The 18,623-nt window shown below is 42.6% G+C and overlaps 1 protein-coding gene across 4 annotated transcripts in view; it reads right to left on the bottom strand.

Moving 5' to 3' along the window:
- Positions 1-18,623, bottom strand: part of Tnn (tenascin N) — a 68,664-nt gene that overhangs the window by 35,092 nt on the left and 14,949 nt on the right. Inside the window, exons 7-11 of one of the 4 annotated variants that reach the window (NM_177839.3) lie at positions 10,564-10,827; positions 6,212-6,475; positions 5,233-5,496; positions 2,535-2,798; positions 378-641 (exon numbers count right to left, since the gene is read on the bottom strand). In NM_177839.3, coding sequence (NP_808507.2) covers positions 378-641; positions 2,535-2,798; positions 5,233-5,496; positions 6,212-6,475; positions 10,564-10,827 — 1,320 coding nt within the window. The remainder of the gene's footprint in view (positions 1-377; positions 642-2,534; positions 2,799-5,232; positions 5,497-6,211; positions 6,476-10,563; positions 10,828-18,623) is intronic. The other 3 variants (XM_006496905.1, XM_006496904.1, XM_006496906.1) reach the window with 3 other exon arrangements.

Genomic DNA, 18,623 nt, shown 5'->3' on the forward strand with positions numbered 1-18,623 from the left:
AAATATTTTGAGACTGAACACAAAGGGGAAACATGGTTGAAAGAACACTGGGCAGAAGTCACCTGCCACTGGTGGCCCTTTTATTTTCCAGCAGATCAAACCCAGGGACTTGTTCATGTTATGCAAGCATTCACTACTGAGTTATATCCACAGCTTATCACCAACTTCTATGAGGCTGAAGTGGAAGGCTGAACATGAGGTCCTTATTAAGAGACATGTGTCCAGCACTTAGAGATGGTGCAAGCTGTACAGAAATGATCTGCCATCCCGATTCTCTCGAAATCACTGATCATCATAGCAGCGAAAGAAACCCAAACATGACTTCTCATAGGTGTGGGATGATAACTGCTACCTTCTCAGGGGACAATGTCCATTACCTGTTGGGGCTTTGGTGCTGGTCTTCCTGCTTTCCTGTGTCCCCTTCTGGGCCCACACGTCGACCTGATACTCCACACCTGGTCTCATGCCTGTCAGGACGGTGCTTGTTTGGTCCTTCCCAACGAGAAATTCCCTGGTCTCGCCATCGACAGAAGTGTAGCGCACCACATACCTGTCGATGTCAGCCTCTACTGGGTCCCAGGACACGGTGGCAGTGCTCTCTGTCACCTGCTCAGTCACCAGGTTTTTAGGGCTGTCAATATCTAAAAGAAAAGCTTGATCAGTATCCACTAGTAAACTGAGTGTGGTGTGTCACGTCTGTAGTCGCAGTACTCAGAAGGCTGAGGCCTGGGATCATGAGATCATGAATTTGAGATCAGTATAGGCTGCCCAACAAGACTCTGCCTAAACAGGAGATTCTTAACCTATGGATCACAATCCATTTGGGGATTGAACAACCTTTCACAGGAGTTGTCTAAGAACACCGGGAAACACAGATATTTACATTATGATTCATAACAGTAGCAAAATTAAGTTAAAAATAGCACCAAAAATAATTTTATGGTTGTGGGGATCACCACATGAGGAACTATATTAAAGGGTTGCCGCATAGGAAAGTTGAGAACCACTGGTCTAACATACATATACATACACATGCACACACAGTAGACATCTTTAAGGCTGGACTGAGCATTTATTCTTGTTCTTACTGTTTCTCCCATTTCCTATACTGATGTTGATTCATGGACAGAGATCTTATCTCCACAACTAGACTCTCAGATCCTCAAGGAAGTAGCCCAAGATAGTGAAAATATTCCCAGCCCAGCAGCCTTGGAGACTTCAACTTCTAACTAAACCTCAGTCTCCTCACCTGTAAGAGTGGATTTTAGAAACATATACAGTAATATGCCACAATATTTCATGAGTATTTCATGAGTCAGACACTATGATCTTTATTTTATGTGAATTATAGAAATCATATACTCCACTAGGTTGAGGACTCTTAGCTAGGAATGAGAACATGAACTCCTGCTCTGCCAATAACAAATTCTCCTCAGGACCACGCACATGAAGACATTTGCCCTGATCTTTGCTTGTGGGTGTGTGAAAGGGCACAGCCTCTTTGGAGATTACTGTGGTAAGAACTCAAAATTAAACACATAGGGTTAACAATCCATTTCTAATACATCTACCTAAGAGAAATGAATGCCCCAGTGTTATTATTCATGATGGTTAAAATGTGGAAACAAAACAAATAGCCACCGAGACAAAATAGTAAACAAATGTGTATATCCAAGGAAATATTAATGTTAAAAAAATGTAAATGTCCATATATGTTATAACACAGATGAACTGGAAAACTCTGTTCTGAGAAAGCAGCACATGCTGTGTGACTCCATGTATTACAACTGTGCAGAACAGAGAAATCTAGGAAAGACAGCTGTTGCTACTGATGGGGAGGGGAAGAGAAAGGGCAATGACTGGAAATGTATGTCATGTTCTTTATTGTGAGGACAATGTTCTAAAGAGTGCTAATTGTTAGACAGCACTGTCAATATGTAACACTAACTTCTAAGCTGTATACTTTAAGGACTGCATTATATATATACACACATATCTTTATAACACTATTCTTTGCAAATGAAACAGAAGCAGGAAAGCCTTGAACTTACCAACTGTTGTTGTGTATGCTAGGTACGTACTGCAACTCTAGGACCGTGAAAGTGGAACGCACACACAGTACTCAAGAGAATCTACTCACGAACAGAACAATAAATTCTCCTGTATCGAGGAAAGCCCAGCAGGCACCATTTCCCCAAAGCACTTAGCTCCTAGACCCTAAAGCATAGGCATCTTGATGTCACTTTATCTTCAAGATGAAATACTTCAGTGTTTGACAGTGATGGAAATATACAATTCGAAGAACAATATGTTGATGTGAACAATCACTAACCTTTGAAAGACCAAAGCATGAGTCCATATTTCTAGATTAAATGTAAATGTCATGTGGGGAGGGTGTGGGTATTATGACAAAAGTGTACCACTCTGGTCTTCTATGATCATTTATTTCTTCCAGGATCAAAGAAGGAATAGCAAGTATCCTTCCTAAAGCTTACCATGAAATATGTCACATCCTCCGGCTACAATGTTCATACCTGTGGGGGCCTTGGTGTTGGCCTTCCGGCTGTCCTGGGCCCCCTTCTGGGCCCATACATCCACCTTGTACTCCACACCTGGCCTCAGGCCCCTCAGGACTGTGCTGCTCTTATCCTTTGACACAGGCACCTCCTTGGTCTCTCCATCAGGAGACGTGTAGCGAACCATGTACCTATCAATGTCAGCCTCCACTGGGTCCCAGGAGACACTAAGAGTGGTCTCGGTCACCTGGTCAGTCACCAGGTTTTTGGGGCCATCAATATCTAAAAGAGAAAGAGATGATCAGTAGACACTAGTAACAGGCTCCAGAAACTGAGACCATTGGGCCTGGGCTGGGAGAGTTTCCAGTTCTTAAGGTTTCTCCATATTGGATATGTATCTTCAGTGCTTCATGGACAGAGACCTTGTCTCCACAGCTGACCTCAGAGCCTCAGGGGGACAGCACAGGACACTGGAATGAACACTGCATCCAAGAAACTGTAAAGTCCAAAGGATCTTTATGTTCTATATGTTCTACCTTCAGAAGCATTGCTGAGGGCAGGAAATCCCTTGGGTTCCAGTCAGCAGACCAAGAACTTCGTCTCAGCTCTGCCATCATCCAGTTGATAGCCAGCTTCTGGCAATTCAGCTGCCTGTCTCTAAGCTCTGCTTCCTCATCTCTAAGATTAGAGAGAGACTCTTTTATAGACTTTGAGGTACCAATATTCAACATGTCCATCTATTTTCATCAATTATTAACTTAGTTTTAATACTTGGGCAAGTTGCTTTACTCTGTTCTGCATTTGTAAAGTAGAAAATGTTTAGGTGTGTGTGTGTGTGTGTGTATGTGTGTGTGTGTGTGTGTGTGTGTGTGTGTGTGTGTGGTTAGCTTTGCCAAGTAAGATAAAAACAATGTTTACAGCTTCAGGACCACAGAAGATTCATTCTGAGATTCAAAACTTGGTAAAAGGCATCCCAGCCCTTGTGCCTCAATTTCTTCTGAAGAGGAAACAAAAATGGAATATGGAAGATATTGATTTATATCTTGTAAAGGTGTTACATCATAGTGTTAGATCCTATGAGTTAATCACATGCTAGGACTGTTCTTAGCACCAGGTAGATGTGCAAACCTTCAACTATCATTACTATGATGAGATCAATTCATTGACACTTTATAAATCCAAGGGATTTTTGTCCTCCATACTACATAACATAAAGTAATTGAAAATATATTTTATCAATAAACTAGTAATATTTTCTTTTTTTTAAAGAAGTTCATTAAAAAAGCCATTTTCCTAAGGTGATTTGTTCAAAGGTTCTATTTCATATGTTGCTTTAGGCTATGACCTCAAGAAAAATGGTATCTAACTTCCCACCTGGAAGCCCACAGGTAAGGAGGGATCAATAGTTTTAAGGTCCTTGGCTAACATGGTTATAAACATGTCCAGTTATTAAGGAAGTTGGAGAGGCCAGTATGTTAGGACTCAGAAACTGGAATTACATAAAAAGACTTTGTGTACCTTGGGTGAGGTCTGAACTTTAATCTGTTTCACCTCGATCCCTGGTAGGGCTTACTGTGTTTGCTATAGAGCAAAAGATTTCAGCCAGGTTGATTAGCAATGCCTAAGACATTCTGACAGCTACAACTTGGCAGAGGAAAGGGAGATACAGGGTGTGCTATGCATTCTCCAACACAAAAGAAAGAGCCCCGCAACAAAGGATTGTCCTGCTCAAATGTCAGCAGCGCCGAGGTTGAGACACCCTTTCTAAAGCACGGGGAACACATCAGCAGGTGTTTGACATGTGGCTAAAATTCTTCATCAGTGAGAAAATGGCAGGATGCTCTCACAAAGAGCATGGGGGGTGCAGTTCCCATGAACTGAACATCAGTTGAGAAAGTGCTTGGGGATCGTGTCAGGAGCTGTCCTGGAGGACTAGCTAGAAGGGTGAGGTGACACCATCAGGGCAGTTTGGGGGTCCTCAGCTAACCAACCTTGAATCAACCAACCACTAAATGAAGAGCGCTAGGAGATTAGGAGGAAGGAGTGGTAATGGGTCAGGATGGAAAACAATGAGAGTTAGCCAGCGGAAAGGAAGGGACCTAAAGTTCAAGGAGGAAAACAGAAGAAAAGCTGAGCAGTACCGCTTCCCACAGCAAGCAGTTAGCATGCAAATGGCTAACTGCAAATGAAGGATGGGCCCATACATGGAAATGGACATTTTCATTACTAAAAAAGTCAACACAGGGGGGACTAGTTGCTGGCTTGTTTGTAGAGAACAAAACACTGCAATTATTTCTGCCTACAGCACTCATCCGAAGGGCAGAAACAGGAACAAACTTCATGGGAAGGGTCTAAACAAGCGCGGATTTTTTAAAAAGAAGTTGTTGGTGGATCACAACCTTACAAGGCTGGCTCTCTCCGCCTGACAGTTGCTTGCACTCCCTTCATATTTGCTTCCTGCCAGAGTGAAACACTTAGGTCTAATGGCAAATCATCTTCACAGGCAGAAGAAGAGGCAAGCAGGGGAGGCTGTAAGCAGGAAGCATCAGTCTGTAAAGACCACGGTTTAGAGACTTACAGTGTAAGACATGCATTGTAAGAGAAGGAGGTATACAATTCCGGAGGGAGCATCATTGCCTCTAATCAACAAAATCATGTCAGAGAGGGAGAAGCCAACCTCGCCATCTCATGCACAGCGCAATGCGTGTCCCATTACCTGTGGGGGCCTTGGTGTTGGCCTTTCTGCTCTCCTGGGTCCCCTTCTGGGCCCACACATGGACCTTGTACTCCACACCTGGCCTCAGGCCAGTCAGGACGGTACTGCTCTTCTCCTTAGGCACTGGGACCTCTCTTGTCTCTCCATCGGCAGAGGTGTAGCTCACCATATACCTGTCAATGTTGGCCTGAACAGGGTCCCAGGAGACACTGAGAGTGTTCTCTGTCACCTGGTCAGTTACCAAGTTTTTGGGGCTGTCGATGTCTGAAAGGAACATGTTTGAGAAGTCTAAGCTATAACAATGGAAGCCACACACCCCTTATCTTGCTTTTTATCTTCCAGAACATTCAGCACAAGGCAATGGTTTACCAAGCCAAGCCTCTGCTGTGAGTCAAGCGAGGAAGCAGTTTCTGGGTCTCTATCTCAATATCAGGCTAGCTATACACTTAACATGTTTTCTTGACTTTTGGCTCCCTAAAATGTAGAAGGAATATTCTCTTCATAGTAACATATGGCATATCAAGACAGCCAATTAAACACCTGTCACACTGTCAGGGTAACTAATTTATCATTTTATCAAGGGCTGCCTCTCCGGTGAGCACTCTGAAGGTATTGTCACAAGTATTTCCAAAACCAGACCCTCTACGCACAACCACCGAGTCTGCTAAAAGCGTCACTCCTGTGCAATCTTACTCCTCTCACCGAGTCCTGAGGCTAGCTGACTAGGTTAGGCTGGCTGGCCAGTGAGCCCCAGGGATCCCACCTGTGCACCTCCCCAGAGCTAGAGTCACAAGTGTGCACCCCCACATCCAGCTTGTGCTAAGGATTGGACTTAGATTGTGCCGCAAGCATGCCACTGGCTGAGCTACCTCTCATGCATCCTTGTAGTCTCTGGTCTCAGGTCCCAACCTGTGGTACCATGCACACTCAAATCTGTATGTTCACACTTCATTCCAATGGTGCATCTCTCTCTGCTTACCTGTGGGAGCCTTGGTGTTGGCCTTCTTGCTCTCCCGATCGCCTTTCTCTGCCCACACGTAAACTTTGTACTCCACACCGGGACTCAGGCCGGTGAGGACGGTGCTCCTCTGGTCCTTCTTCACTGGAACCTGCTTCGTCTCTCCATCCACGGAAGTGTAGCTTACCACATACCTGTCGATGTCAGCCTCCACTGGGTCCCACGAGACAGAGAGGCTGTTCTCTGTCACCCGGTCAGTCACCAGGTTTTCTGGACTGTCAATTTCTTTAAGGGAGATACAAAGGAGGAGGGTAAGCTTTATTACTCTCTAGTTCCTAAAAGGCCAAAGGCACAGCCAAAATAGTGATGTCAAATAACTCCACAGTCAGCTATATGCTGAGGATTGAGAGAGCTTAAAGCTCTAAGTAGACAAGTCAGGTATTCTAAGAATAAACTGCTAGTATGACTGAAAGGAAGAATTCAGACAGTGCCAATAAATAGATCAATTCCATAAACTTTTCTTTTGCCATTTGTATGTAATTTATCATAAATTACATAGCACCCTCTTGCAGTTCTCTGACCCCTTGCACCTGAAATAAGTATATTTCAATAATCTTCTCTGCTATTCCCTGCTCTTGGGATGAAAAATGTTCTTGAAGTAGGAGCTGTCAGTGCTTTCTACAGAGAACGTTATGTGTGTGTCCAGGGAATGGGGTGAGCTGTAAACTGGTGGTACTGAGGTGTGGGTTCATGAGAAGGAGCCTAGGAGAATCTGCCCGAGTATCTGTGTGATGAAATGGGATAGAAACTAGGCTCTGGTTTTCTTGGTTCCTCACTTAGAACAAACTGCATAACTTAAGTTTCTGTCTCTGCCCCTCTACAAAGAAGGAAAGAGCCATCCTTCCTCATAGATGAACGTCTGCGTGGTACGTGCTTATAAGGCTTGCTATTAAGAATGGCATATAAGGGATGGGATATCCCTTCTCCCTCAAAATGTAAGGATTAGAGTCAAAACTCCAAACAATATGGTACAAACAAAAAGGCATTCCTAAACATGATGCCTTCATAACCCCGCTCTAGGAGCCAGTTCCTGAAGCATATTCCCAGAAAGAAAGAGCACTTCCTGTTGTTATAGTGGAGGGCATCATCCTGAGTGAAGTAATCCAATCACAAAAGAACTCAAATGATATGTTCTCACTGATAAGTGGATATTAGCCCAAAAACTTAGGATACCCAAGATATAAGATACAATTTGTGAAACACATGAAACTCAAGAAGAATGAAGACCAAAGTGTGGACACTTTGCCCCTTCTTAGAATTGGGACGAAAACACCCATGGAAGGAGTTATAGAGACAAAGTTTGGAGCTGTGATGAAAGGATGGACCATCTAGAGACTGCCATATCTGGGGATCCATCCCATAATCAGCTTCCAAATGCTGACACCATTACATACACTAACAAGATTTTTGCTGAAAGGACCTAGATATAGCTGTCTCTTGTGAGACTATGCCGGGGCCTAGCAAACACAGAAGTGGATGCTCACAGGCAGCTATTGGATGGATCACAGGGCCCCCAATGGAGGAGCTAGAGAAAGTACCCAAGGAGCTAAAGGGATCTGCAACCCTATAGGTGGAACAACATTATGAACTAACCAGAACCCCGGAACTCTTGACTCTAGCTGCATATGTATCAAAAGATGGCCTAGTCGGCCATCAATGGAAAGAGAGGCCCATTGGACTTGCAAACTTTATATCCCTCAGTACAGGGGAACGACAGGGCCAAAAAGTGGGAGTGGGTGGGTAGGGGAGTGGGGGGGGGAGGGTATGGGGGACTTCTGGGATAGCATTAGAAATGTAAATGAGGAAAATACCTAATAAAATATTTTTAAAATAATAAATAAATAAATAGATAAATAAATAAATAAAAGAGCATTTCACCCTGCACACCACCACGGGCCAGACCTAGCAGTGACAAGTGGTCCCATGAGACAACTGACCTTAAGAAGCACAGAGATGGGGCTATATCACTGTTGTCATCGTGGAACAATAAAGGGTCTAACTCCTGGGACACTTTAATGTCCAGGCCCCATCCTTGCTATTTTACCACGTCACAGACCTGCCTACCATAAAGGACACTTGAGATTACCAACTGCTCAACCTCATCCCTGAGGCCTTTGCACAGGTGACTTCCCCGTTAGCTCCCACCTGTCCTTCCAGGCTCTCTTCAGGGGTCCCTTCTCAGATGCTTTCCTCCTCACATTGGTTTTGGTCAGTGTTTTATCACAGCAACAAAAGTGATGTGCACCCATTGCTTTAAGTGAATTCACTCACTGACCTAGACAGTTTCCTGTCAACTTGGCATAAGCTAAAGTCATCTGAGAGGAGGGAGCATCAATTAAGGGAATGCCTACAAAAGACTGAGCTGTAGGCAAGGCTGTAGGGCATTTCTTAATTAGCTATTGATGGGAAAGGGCCCAGCTCATTGTGGGTGGTGCCACCCTGGGCTGGTGATTCAGGATTCTATTAAAAAACAAGCAGGCTGAGCAAACCGTGAGGAACAAGCCAGGAAGCAGCACTTCTCTATGGCCACTCTGTCAGCTCCTGCCTCCACGTTCCTGCCCTGCTTGAGTTCCTGTTCTGACTTCCTTTGATGATGAGCTGTGATGTGGAAGTGTAAATTGAATAAACCTTTTCCTCTCCAACTTGATTTTGATCATGGTGTTTCATCACAGCAATAGTAACCCTAACTAAGACACTTATGTAACCCTCCCCATATTCCTGTATCACAGACATTCCTGAGCCATTTTATAAACCAGTAATTGACCCACCACCACTCAGCTAATAAATGGCAACCCTGGAGTTAAATTTTAAATGGTCAAGGATCTGAAACCATATTCCTAATTCCTATGCATGCCTCTCTGAAGTTCTCTGTATTCAGTGACTGTACAAACACAATCAGCGGATCCTTTCCCTCTGAGTTCCTACTAAGTGCTTTGGAAGAGCAGGAGGATACCAATTAGACTGTTGTGAATTCAGAGATGACCAACAGAGTGTGTGAGCACAAAGACTGGCCATGCTCTGTCTCAGTACGTCTCAGAACATCTGAAGGCCTGAGCTGAGCAGACCAAGCAGATGCAGTTGGAGATCTTATGTTTCTAAAGGTTCACGGGAAGTATCCGTGCATTTGGCAAATGTTGATGCCAATGCAAACCATTTGTCTGAAAGAGAGCTCCTGGCTGCATGCAAACTACTTCTATCACCACTGTAATCTGAGATAAACATTCAAATTTATAGTTGGTCCAAAGTCTTCAGTTGTCATTAAAAAGTAAAAATTACAACATTTTACTCTACTCCAAGACAGATGTATATGGAATTTCATCCCAAATAAATATGACTATTCCTATTAAATAGTCTTATAGCTCCATGTGAAGTTAAAATGTAAAAAAAAAGAAAAAAGAAAAAAAAGAAAGGAAGGAAGAAAATAAAAGAAAGGAAGGAAGAAAAGAAAAGAAAGGGAAGGAAAGGGAAGGGAAGGGAAGGAAAGGAAAGGAAAGGAAAGGAAAGGAAAGGAAAGGAAAGGAAAGGAAAGAAAAGAAAAGAAAAGAAAAGAAAAGAAAAGAAAAGAAAAGAAAAGAAAAGAAAAGAGAAAAGAAAAAATCATAAATGTGACATTTGAAATTTGCTTTAGGATAAAAAAATCTCAGCACTGATCGTGGAAAATAGATGCAAAGTCCCACCCCTAAGGGAAGAGCTAACTTCAATTCACACCTGCTGGGAAATAAGAAATCTATTTCCCCATGGAGGGTCACAGGGTAGAACAAGCATATATATGCCAAGCAGCCCCCATGCACAGGAATAGAAACCAATACAAACAAACTCTGTGTGTGTGTGTGTGAGTGTGAGTGTGTGTGTGTGTGTGTGTGTGAGAGAGAGAGAGAGAGAGAGAGAGAGAGAGACAGAGAGAGAGAGACAGAGAGACAGAGAGACAGAGAGAGACAGAGAGACAGAGAGACAGAGAGACAGAGAGAGAGAGAAAGCGCTTTGTTTATATTTTTAGTTTGTTTTGATTTTTGAGGTTTTGTTTTGTTTTATTTGGGGGCTTTTTGGAGCAAGAGAAAAACATGAAGTTGGGTGAGCAGCGAGGCAAGGTGGTATCTGAGAGTAGATGGGAAGGGAAAACAATATCATCAAATAAAATCAAAATATATTGTATTAAAAATTTTTTAAAATAACGCTCTTTTAAAATTGCTTTTGTAAATATTCTCCAACCCCACCAATAAAAGAGCTGATGCCAAATGGTAATGATCTTCACCTTCAAAAGCAACTTCCTCCTTACCCTGAGGAAACCTACTTAACTCCCATTCTCCCGTTACCTGTGAGGGCCTTGGTGTCTGCTTTCTTGCTGCCTTGGTTGCCCCTCTCAGCCCACACAAAGACTTTGTAGGCCTCTCCTGGCTTCAGGCCTGTGAGAACGGTGCTGCTCTGGTCCTTTGGTACTGCCTTCTCCTTGGTCTCCCCATCGGGGGCGATATAGCGCACCACATACTTGTCTATGTCAGCCCTCACTGGATCCCAGGAAACAGATGCTGTGTCTTCTGTCACCTGATTTGTGACCACATTGGTTGGTCCATCAATTTCTTCATACATAAGAAATAAAAATTAGAGGAACCAGTTGCCTGGTAAAATCCACAGTCACTTTAAGGTCTAGATCAATGGTCTCTCAACAATACAAAGGAGTCTCTCTTTCAACCATGACAGGCAAATATCTAGCCTCTGCCTTAATCTTAAACTGAGAATAGGTCCCTGGTAGATTAAAAAAACAAATCTGTTCTAGTTTCAGGTTACTGACTACATTAGAAGAAACTCTATTAGGTGCAGCTGATAAACCAGAAAGTAATCAATGCTATCACTGACATAGTAGTTTCTGTGAAATATAACTCCCATAACATGTCTACTATACGTATAGGTGGGCTGCCTCTAACTCCCTTTCAGGAGACCACTCAGCAACTCTTCAAGAACAGTTATCCCTTCTTTTCTCAATTCCCCTGAAATCAAAACTGGCCTCATCTATCTACTCCTATCAAATTAAAGTTTCTTGACCAGGCATTTATCATCTATCTATACAATGTTTCCGTCTTTCTTTCCTGAAATAAAAGTGCCGAAAATTTAACTTATTTACCCCCACAACAATGTATGTGACAGGGAATATAGGATGGCATTCGGCAATTATAAATAAATAAGACAGTCAGCAGTCTTTTTTGAGGTCATTGGTGTTCAAAACAATTTTCCAACTGTATCCTGAAGACACACCCTGTACCTGTGGCCTCAGGAGTCCCCCTATCTAGGTGTCCTCAATTTCTGCCAACACTGGGTCCCTGCCAAGTACAGCCAGCAGAGATTCCACTTCAAGAAATGCAGAGTAAGCCCTAGCATCGCTTAGCTTCTTTCAGGGACTTTTGGTTGGTTGGTTGGTTGGTTGTGGTTGTTTGGTTGTTTGGTTGGTTTTGTTTTATGCTTGGGGAGTTATGAGAGTTCTTTAAAAAGCGAATCTTACTATATAGCCCAGCCTGGCTTGAACTCACAGTCCTTGTACCTCAGCTTTCTGAACGCTGGGATTAGAAACAAGAATCACCACATAACACACACCTCCTTGGTTGTGGTAAGACAAGCCCATCATTCCTGCACTTAGAAGTCTGAAGCAGGAGAAACATGAGTTCTAGATAAACCGGGGCTATACATGAAGTTCAACACCAGACTGATCCAGTGAGTAAAGCCTTATCTAAAAATATATAATAATTTAGTAAACACATAAACAAAACTTTTAAGTGATTCTGATATGCATCAAAGAATAAGGACTTCCATGTTAAATCCCACCATCTCCAATCTATGCATGTTTAATAATGTCCTTGGCCAACATTTATACTCATTAGTTTTGCCCTCTTAAAGTTCCATTTATATTTTAATCTTTTGTCTAAATATGCTCACTTTTCTGTCTATCTTCCTGACACTGGAGAATTTTATAAGCAAGCCATCAATACACATTCGTTAAGGCCACTGATAAAGATGTCAAACAGAACACCGCTAAGACATGACCCTAGAATGTCCTCTGTATATGGATCTACATCTTTTTAACTGAAAAATCCACAAAACAACTTCTTGGTCTAAAGCAGCTAAATTCTCCTCCTCTCTCCCTCCCCCCCCCCCCCCCCCCCGCCCCTCAATCTATTCTTGGTCTCTCAGCCAAGGATTTTTCAGAGAGAAGTTACAATTTCACATAGTCCCATTTTTCAACCTTAGCTACAGTGCACCTTTATCAAACATAAGGGCAGTGTTTTATTTGCAAGAGAAGATGAAATGTGTTCCATTACCAGAGGCAGTTCATATTTCATTTAGTAAGTCAACTGCCATTTACCAAGCACACACCAAGGATCATGGTGCTTTTCATACATTAGTTACCAAATCCCATGGTAAAAACACAAGGCATTCACCAGGTGCCTCACAAGTTAGGAAAACTAATAGTCTTCCCCTCTTAGAATAGTATGTATACGCTAGGCCCAGACAGGTTAGATAACTTCTGTAAGATCGGCAGTAATAAATACTAGCAACTGTCACAACACTAACAATCTTTGTCTACTTGCATCTGAGGTCTTTTCAGAGATCATAAGTTAAAATGGAGTCATTTAGGTGGATCCAATCCAATGTGACTGGCATCTCTTCAATCTATGTGGGATAAACATTAACAATTGTAGATGGAATAAACTATGCTCTGAAAGGCTACTGCAACCTGAAATAACATAGGAGTAGTTGATAAGAACTTGGGGAGAATTCTAAAGAGAAAGAAAACAGCTTGGGCTGTAGGGGTGCTAGACACATCTCACTGGCAAAGGGAGTTCCATGGAATGAGAGAGGGGGTGTCTGGATGCAGAAGCCTGAAGATCCCTAATGCCAACATCAGGAGGCTCTAAGAGATCGTTCAGAAGAAGACATGTATACAACAGAGAGGATTCTCTCTCTGACCCCTTACCCCAATGTCTCTGTGCTTGTGAGGCAGGGATGCTGACACAGCCCCACTCCCACCCCCAGGCCATAGCTCAGTCTCAGCAATGGTGATGAAAGGAGAAGAGAAGATTAAAGACACAAAGAGAGGAGTGCAATCCAGCTCTTGAAAGCCCTGACTCTCATCCTCTCCAAAGTGACCCACCCACACCTACAAAGTCCAGCATCCTAGCAGTACCTCTCACTCCCACAACGTGCCCCTGTCAGTACTTAGCCTGCAACATCTTGTCACAGCACAGGCCAGTGGTTTGGTAGCGTCAGAACTGTCTATGTGCACTGAGAGATCCAACCTGGCCAGCCTTGGAGCTTGTGTTCCCTCAGCAGCCTCAGAACACTGAAGAGATGGAGTAGTTGCCAAGGAAAACCCTAAGCAAATCCTCTAGAATCATTTGCCCTTCATTTAAAAAAAAAAACACTAACCTCATAAGTTACATAATCTAGCTAAAGACACTGTAGTTTTCCATTTGCTTTGCTGTAGAAAGCATTCAGTGCATTGTTGCAATGCTAACAGTAGCCTAGGTTGCTTTTCAAGCACTTGAGGAACTCTTTCCTGAGAACACCGACTCTGCTTTTCTGTGCACGTGTCTGATGGGTGATTGATGTGGGATGGAAAGTTTTGCTATCTCTGCCTTCATTCTGTGTCTGTCCTCTTTTTTGCTTTAACCTTTGGGTCAGATTCTACTCTGCTCTGCATGTAGAGATATTGATCATTTGAGAAATGCTTTGCCTAAAGTTATAATGCAGGATTAACTTGACCTAGACATTGCTAAGTCTCTCTTTCTCCTTCAGGGTTTATAGAAAGAAAAAAACCCTATCAGATGCCGCTGAAAACAAGAGACAATGAAAAGACGAGGCATCTGACTTTCTGAAAGAGCTCTGCTTGTTCAGAGAAGAGACAGTAGCCTTTCTCTTCTTCATTGGAGGGGGTGTCTCTCCCTCATTGGTCTGGTCCTATGTCTGTAACTCCTCAACTCTTTAGCCTCCTGGGTGATTTTCAAGTAAAAGCTCCCACTGAATAAAGCACTTCTTTCACTGTAATACTAATCTCCCCAGCCGGGCGGTGGTGGCGCACACCTTTAATCTCAGCACTCGGGAGGCAGAGGCAGGCAGATTTCTGAGTTCGAGGCCAGCCTGGTCTACAGAGTGAGTTCCAAGACAGCCAGGGCTACCCAGAGAAACCCTGTCTCAAAAAAAAAAAAAAAAAAGAAAACACGAAAAACTAATCTTCCCAACATTGGGTTTTCTGTGGGGTGAGCTTCTAGACCTGAGTTAAAGAACACTAGCGTTTAAAATATAAATAGATAGATAGATAGATAGATAGATAGATAGAAGATAGATAGATAGAAGATAGATAGATAGATAGATAGATAGATAGATAGATAGATAGATAGATAGATAGATCTTGGTTATGAACACCAGGAAAGAAAATTTAATCTAGTTCTATGTCTACAGCCACTCTAGATCTAGAAGTTAAACCACAGAAGTCCTGCCAGACAGAACCAGCCTAGAACTCAGTGACGCCTTCTTCCCCACCCCCTTTCTCTCAACTCTTTACCAGCATAGACTAGAAAGGGGGATCCTCACAGAGCTGTGATCCCTGATCATTCACAGGGTGGAACAAAGACAGCAGTCAGATGCTGGCATCTGAGAATGAGAAGTAGACCCCACCGATGGACCCCACACACTTACACAGTTGCATGAAGCCAGCCCTGCAAGACCAAACCCTCCCTGTCTGCCAGGAGGGGATGTGGGGAACATTAAGTCGTTTTTCCATGCAACAAAATCTTCCAGTAGCTGCGGTGGTGGGCCAAATCATAGATGAACTACAGCTGTAGCCTCATCTACAAAACAGGATCTCTCCAACCTGCTCCCAGAGGCCTCCTTCAGCTACAACTTCCCGCCTGCCGCACACTGGCGGTCCTCACTGACCTCTATCAGCCTTGTCATTCTCATGATATTAGCTTGATAAAGGGATGACTGGAAAGGAGGGGGGAGGAAGATGGTAAAGGAAGTGAATCTGTTATTAACTGTGGGTGAAACTAAAGGTAAGATCTCTCTCCCTGGTTTTGAATGCTACATAGAAACCTTGTCTTAAATATAGTCACTGACCAGAATCACCACGCCCTGCCTACTTGAAAGCTTCCAGAAGTATTAAAACTGAATAATTGAGAGCGACAAACATTGCTCTCTTACTCCAAGGTTTTCTCAACTCTGAATAATCCCAAAGCAGGACAGGGAGACAGAAAAACGTATGGGGATAGGAGAATGGAAAGATGCAGTCTTCATATACCCACATTGTAAAGATTGCCTGCAGGGAGACAATGTTACTTTTCCTGAGAGATATATGAAACTGGAGAGTTAAAACAAGTAATGAACCATGCTTAATGTTTAAGGACAAAATGTTAGTGCCCTTTGAGTTCAACCATATCCGATTGTTCATTGTCTGTAAACCTGAGGATTTTCTTTTTTTCTGAAAAAAAAAAGTCTCAAAAAGGTTGTGAACAGAGTTTACAGTCAAAAGGTCATGATTTTGTTTTGATATAAGGTACAGCAATAATTCCTTTGACCTTTTTGACTTAAACTTCTCTTCTCAGCAACCCCTTAGCTCATTCATAAACCTGAAGAGTACACTCATAAAACACCTTATAATCTCATTGACGAGTAAAACAATTCTTGAATTAAAAAATAAGTATACTAGAATATTTTAATTCAATGTTTTAATTTTAGATTTTTATATTTAGATACGGGATCATGTTCTTTGACCAGTCTGACCTCAAAATCCTTTGTAGATAGTGTTAAATCCTTGTTAGTCTCTGTCTCTTGAGAAGCCTATACCTGTCCCCTCACTATGTTCTCTACTTTCCTAAATAAAGCCTAGTTTGCTTCATTGTTTTGTCCTCATTTTTTTTTCCTCCAGCATAATTCAAGGTCCTGATTGTAGCGGAAGGAGCAGAGGTTTCTTGGGAGAATTCCTCAAGCTACATTCTTATGGGCTGGAATTCCATCTCCCGATGTCCGTGATAATCTGATCTCTCTTATCTATTGTCAGTGTAGACTCAGTGTTATGCACATACGTGTTCCTTCCCAGGATTTTATAAATGTATTCTTGGCTCTCTGCGTCCCACTCACATAGTTTCAACTACTATTTAGCTTTGTTGCTAATAGTCAAAGGAACTTGTCCAAGAACCTGGTCAGGGTTTTGTTTTGTTTTATTTTGTTCCTGTCTAGCAGCTGTAACAGCTCAATAAACCCTTTTATTTGGAGACCCTTCAGTTTTAAGAGTTTTGTTTTAACAAGTTCCATTGGTTGACTTGTTAAGTGGAAAATAACTGAACTACATTCCCTTCCTGCGTACGCATACACTGCTCTTAAATCCTGGTGCTCTTTCTCAGCTTGCAAGAAACAAAAAATTTGGAGAAAACAAATTTTTAATCTCCTAAATTAACTCATGGTCTTCCCTGACCTCAGAAACGATAGGATCTTTTTCTTTTTTATTTTAGTAGTGCACATACCCTAGATTTATTTGAGATCCAGTGAAGTGTCTCATCCTGATGTTAGGATATAATTGACAATAAAAACACTTCTCAGATGCTAATAGTCTAGTTGGGATAATATACTTGAAAGGTTAACTACCAATTCAATGGCACACGCAATTAATTGTTGTAAGAACTCAGAGGCTGTGACATTTAATGTGACTATAAAAGGCTTTCGTCAAGAAGTAGAAGTTGTGTTACCAGGATTAGTCGTGGTGTAGGCCAATGACGGTGGATCTTCCCTCCTGATCATGCTTTGGGCTCTACATCCTGTTTCCCCTGGGTAACATTAGGAAGGGAAGCTTCACAATTAACCTCCTTGGGGTTTAAAATAACACATGAAAAGATGGAGGTCTCGGGGCTTCCCTGAATCCTATTAAGGGAAAGCATAACACACTCTTCTGGTCAAAAGAATGGAAGCTGAGGTTCCTCTTTCCCTGGTTGTTCTAGGTGGAGATTGACTTTCTTATGGACTGGAAAGATGAGAGCATGCTATTGTTTCTCCCCTAAACGTTAATCCACTGGACCCCATCAATCTCCTGACCAGTTTACCCATAGGAAACCTGATTCAGCCAAACACATGATAAGGTGGTGAGAGAATCAGGCTCTGCTAAATCTCTGCCTGCTTTTTGAGTTCAGACTAAAAAAAGAAAAACTTTTCCTATTTTGTTCGTTCACTCATTCTCTCTTCTTTAAATTATTTTTTAATACCAACCAACATCTGACATTCTGAGCTTTCTCATTGTTCCCTGAAGCACCTCTCCCCTTCGACCATGCAGCTTCCTGCTAGCGTGCACTGTTGAATATGCCGGTTCTCTTCAACCAGAGCTCAAAAAGACTCTCTTCCTCTTCTCTACCCACCTCCTCCCAAGGCTGTTGAGGTCCACAACTGGCCTCCCTACTGATGTTGTTTCAAATTCTAATAAGGCAGTCCTCCAGTTTCCTCCTGAACCCATTTTTAAATTCTGACCCTTCAGTCCAAATCTACTGGTATGTTTAATAGGTACTATTAGAAGTGAGTTAACTTGTGTGATACCCAGTTGGTGTCTGATGGAGAATTGCTGGATATAAGAGGAATAATACACACACACACACACACACATACACACACACGCGCGCGCACGCGCGCTCATGCACACCAATGGCCAACGGTTGTGTGTTGTGTTGATTGTGTAAGAGGAGAAAGCATATTCATCTCTCAACAGAAGGATCAACTAAGCAGCAATTTGCTCCTGTCACTAAGCACCAAGGCTTAGAGGTGAGCAGCCTTCTTTCGAACCCAGCTTTGCCATTTCCTGGCTGGGTGATCTTGACCTTTACGTTTTCAAGTCTTAGTTTTTGTATGCATGTGACCTAGAAATAATAGTAGTAGCTCATCCATAGACTGACTGTGAGAACTAAATGGCAAAACTCATGAAAAATGCTGAGGAAATTTGCTGCCTGGCACGTAGCAACCTTTCAGTTGATCTATAACCTCTCAATCAAGCCAGAGAGAAAGCTTTCAGAAGCAAGGGAAGTACTTGCCATTTTCTGACTCACTCAAATGTCTCATCAACCATTTAGGCAAACTACCCAGTCCATCTTGTCTGGATCATAAATTAAATTACAGCTCTTCATTGTAATTGCCCAGCTCTCTAACTCGAACCATTCAGCGTCATTACTATATCACCATACCTAGCTACTTCTAAGACTTAACGGAAAGAATGAAGCCACTCTTTAAGAAAAACTCAAAATGGAAAGATTCCTGTTTTGCAGGCTCCAATCACCAGTCGCTTCCAGGTCTCAATCTGTGTACGCAGGAGCATCATTCTCTATGCAGGATGTGCACAGTTCAATATGCATTT

Source organism: Mus musculus, chromosome 1 (assembly GCF_000001635.26).
Source record: "Mus musculus strain C57BL/6J chromosome 1, GRCm38.p6 C57BL/6J".
Classification (NCBI taxonomy): Eukaryota; Metazoa; Chordata; class Mammalia; order Rodentia; family Muridae; genus Mus; species Mus musculus.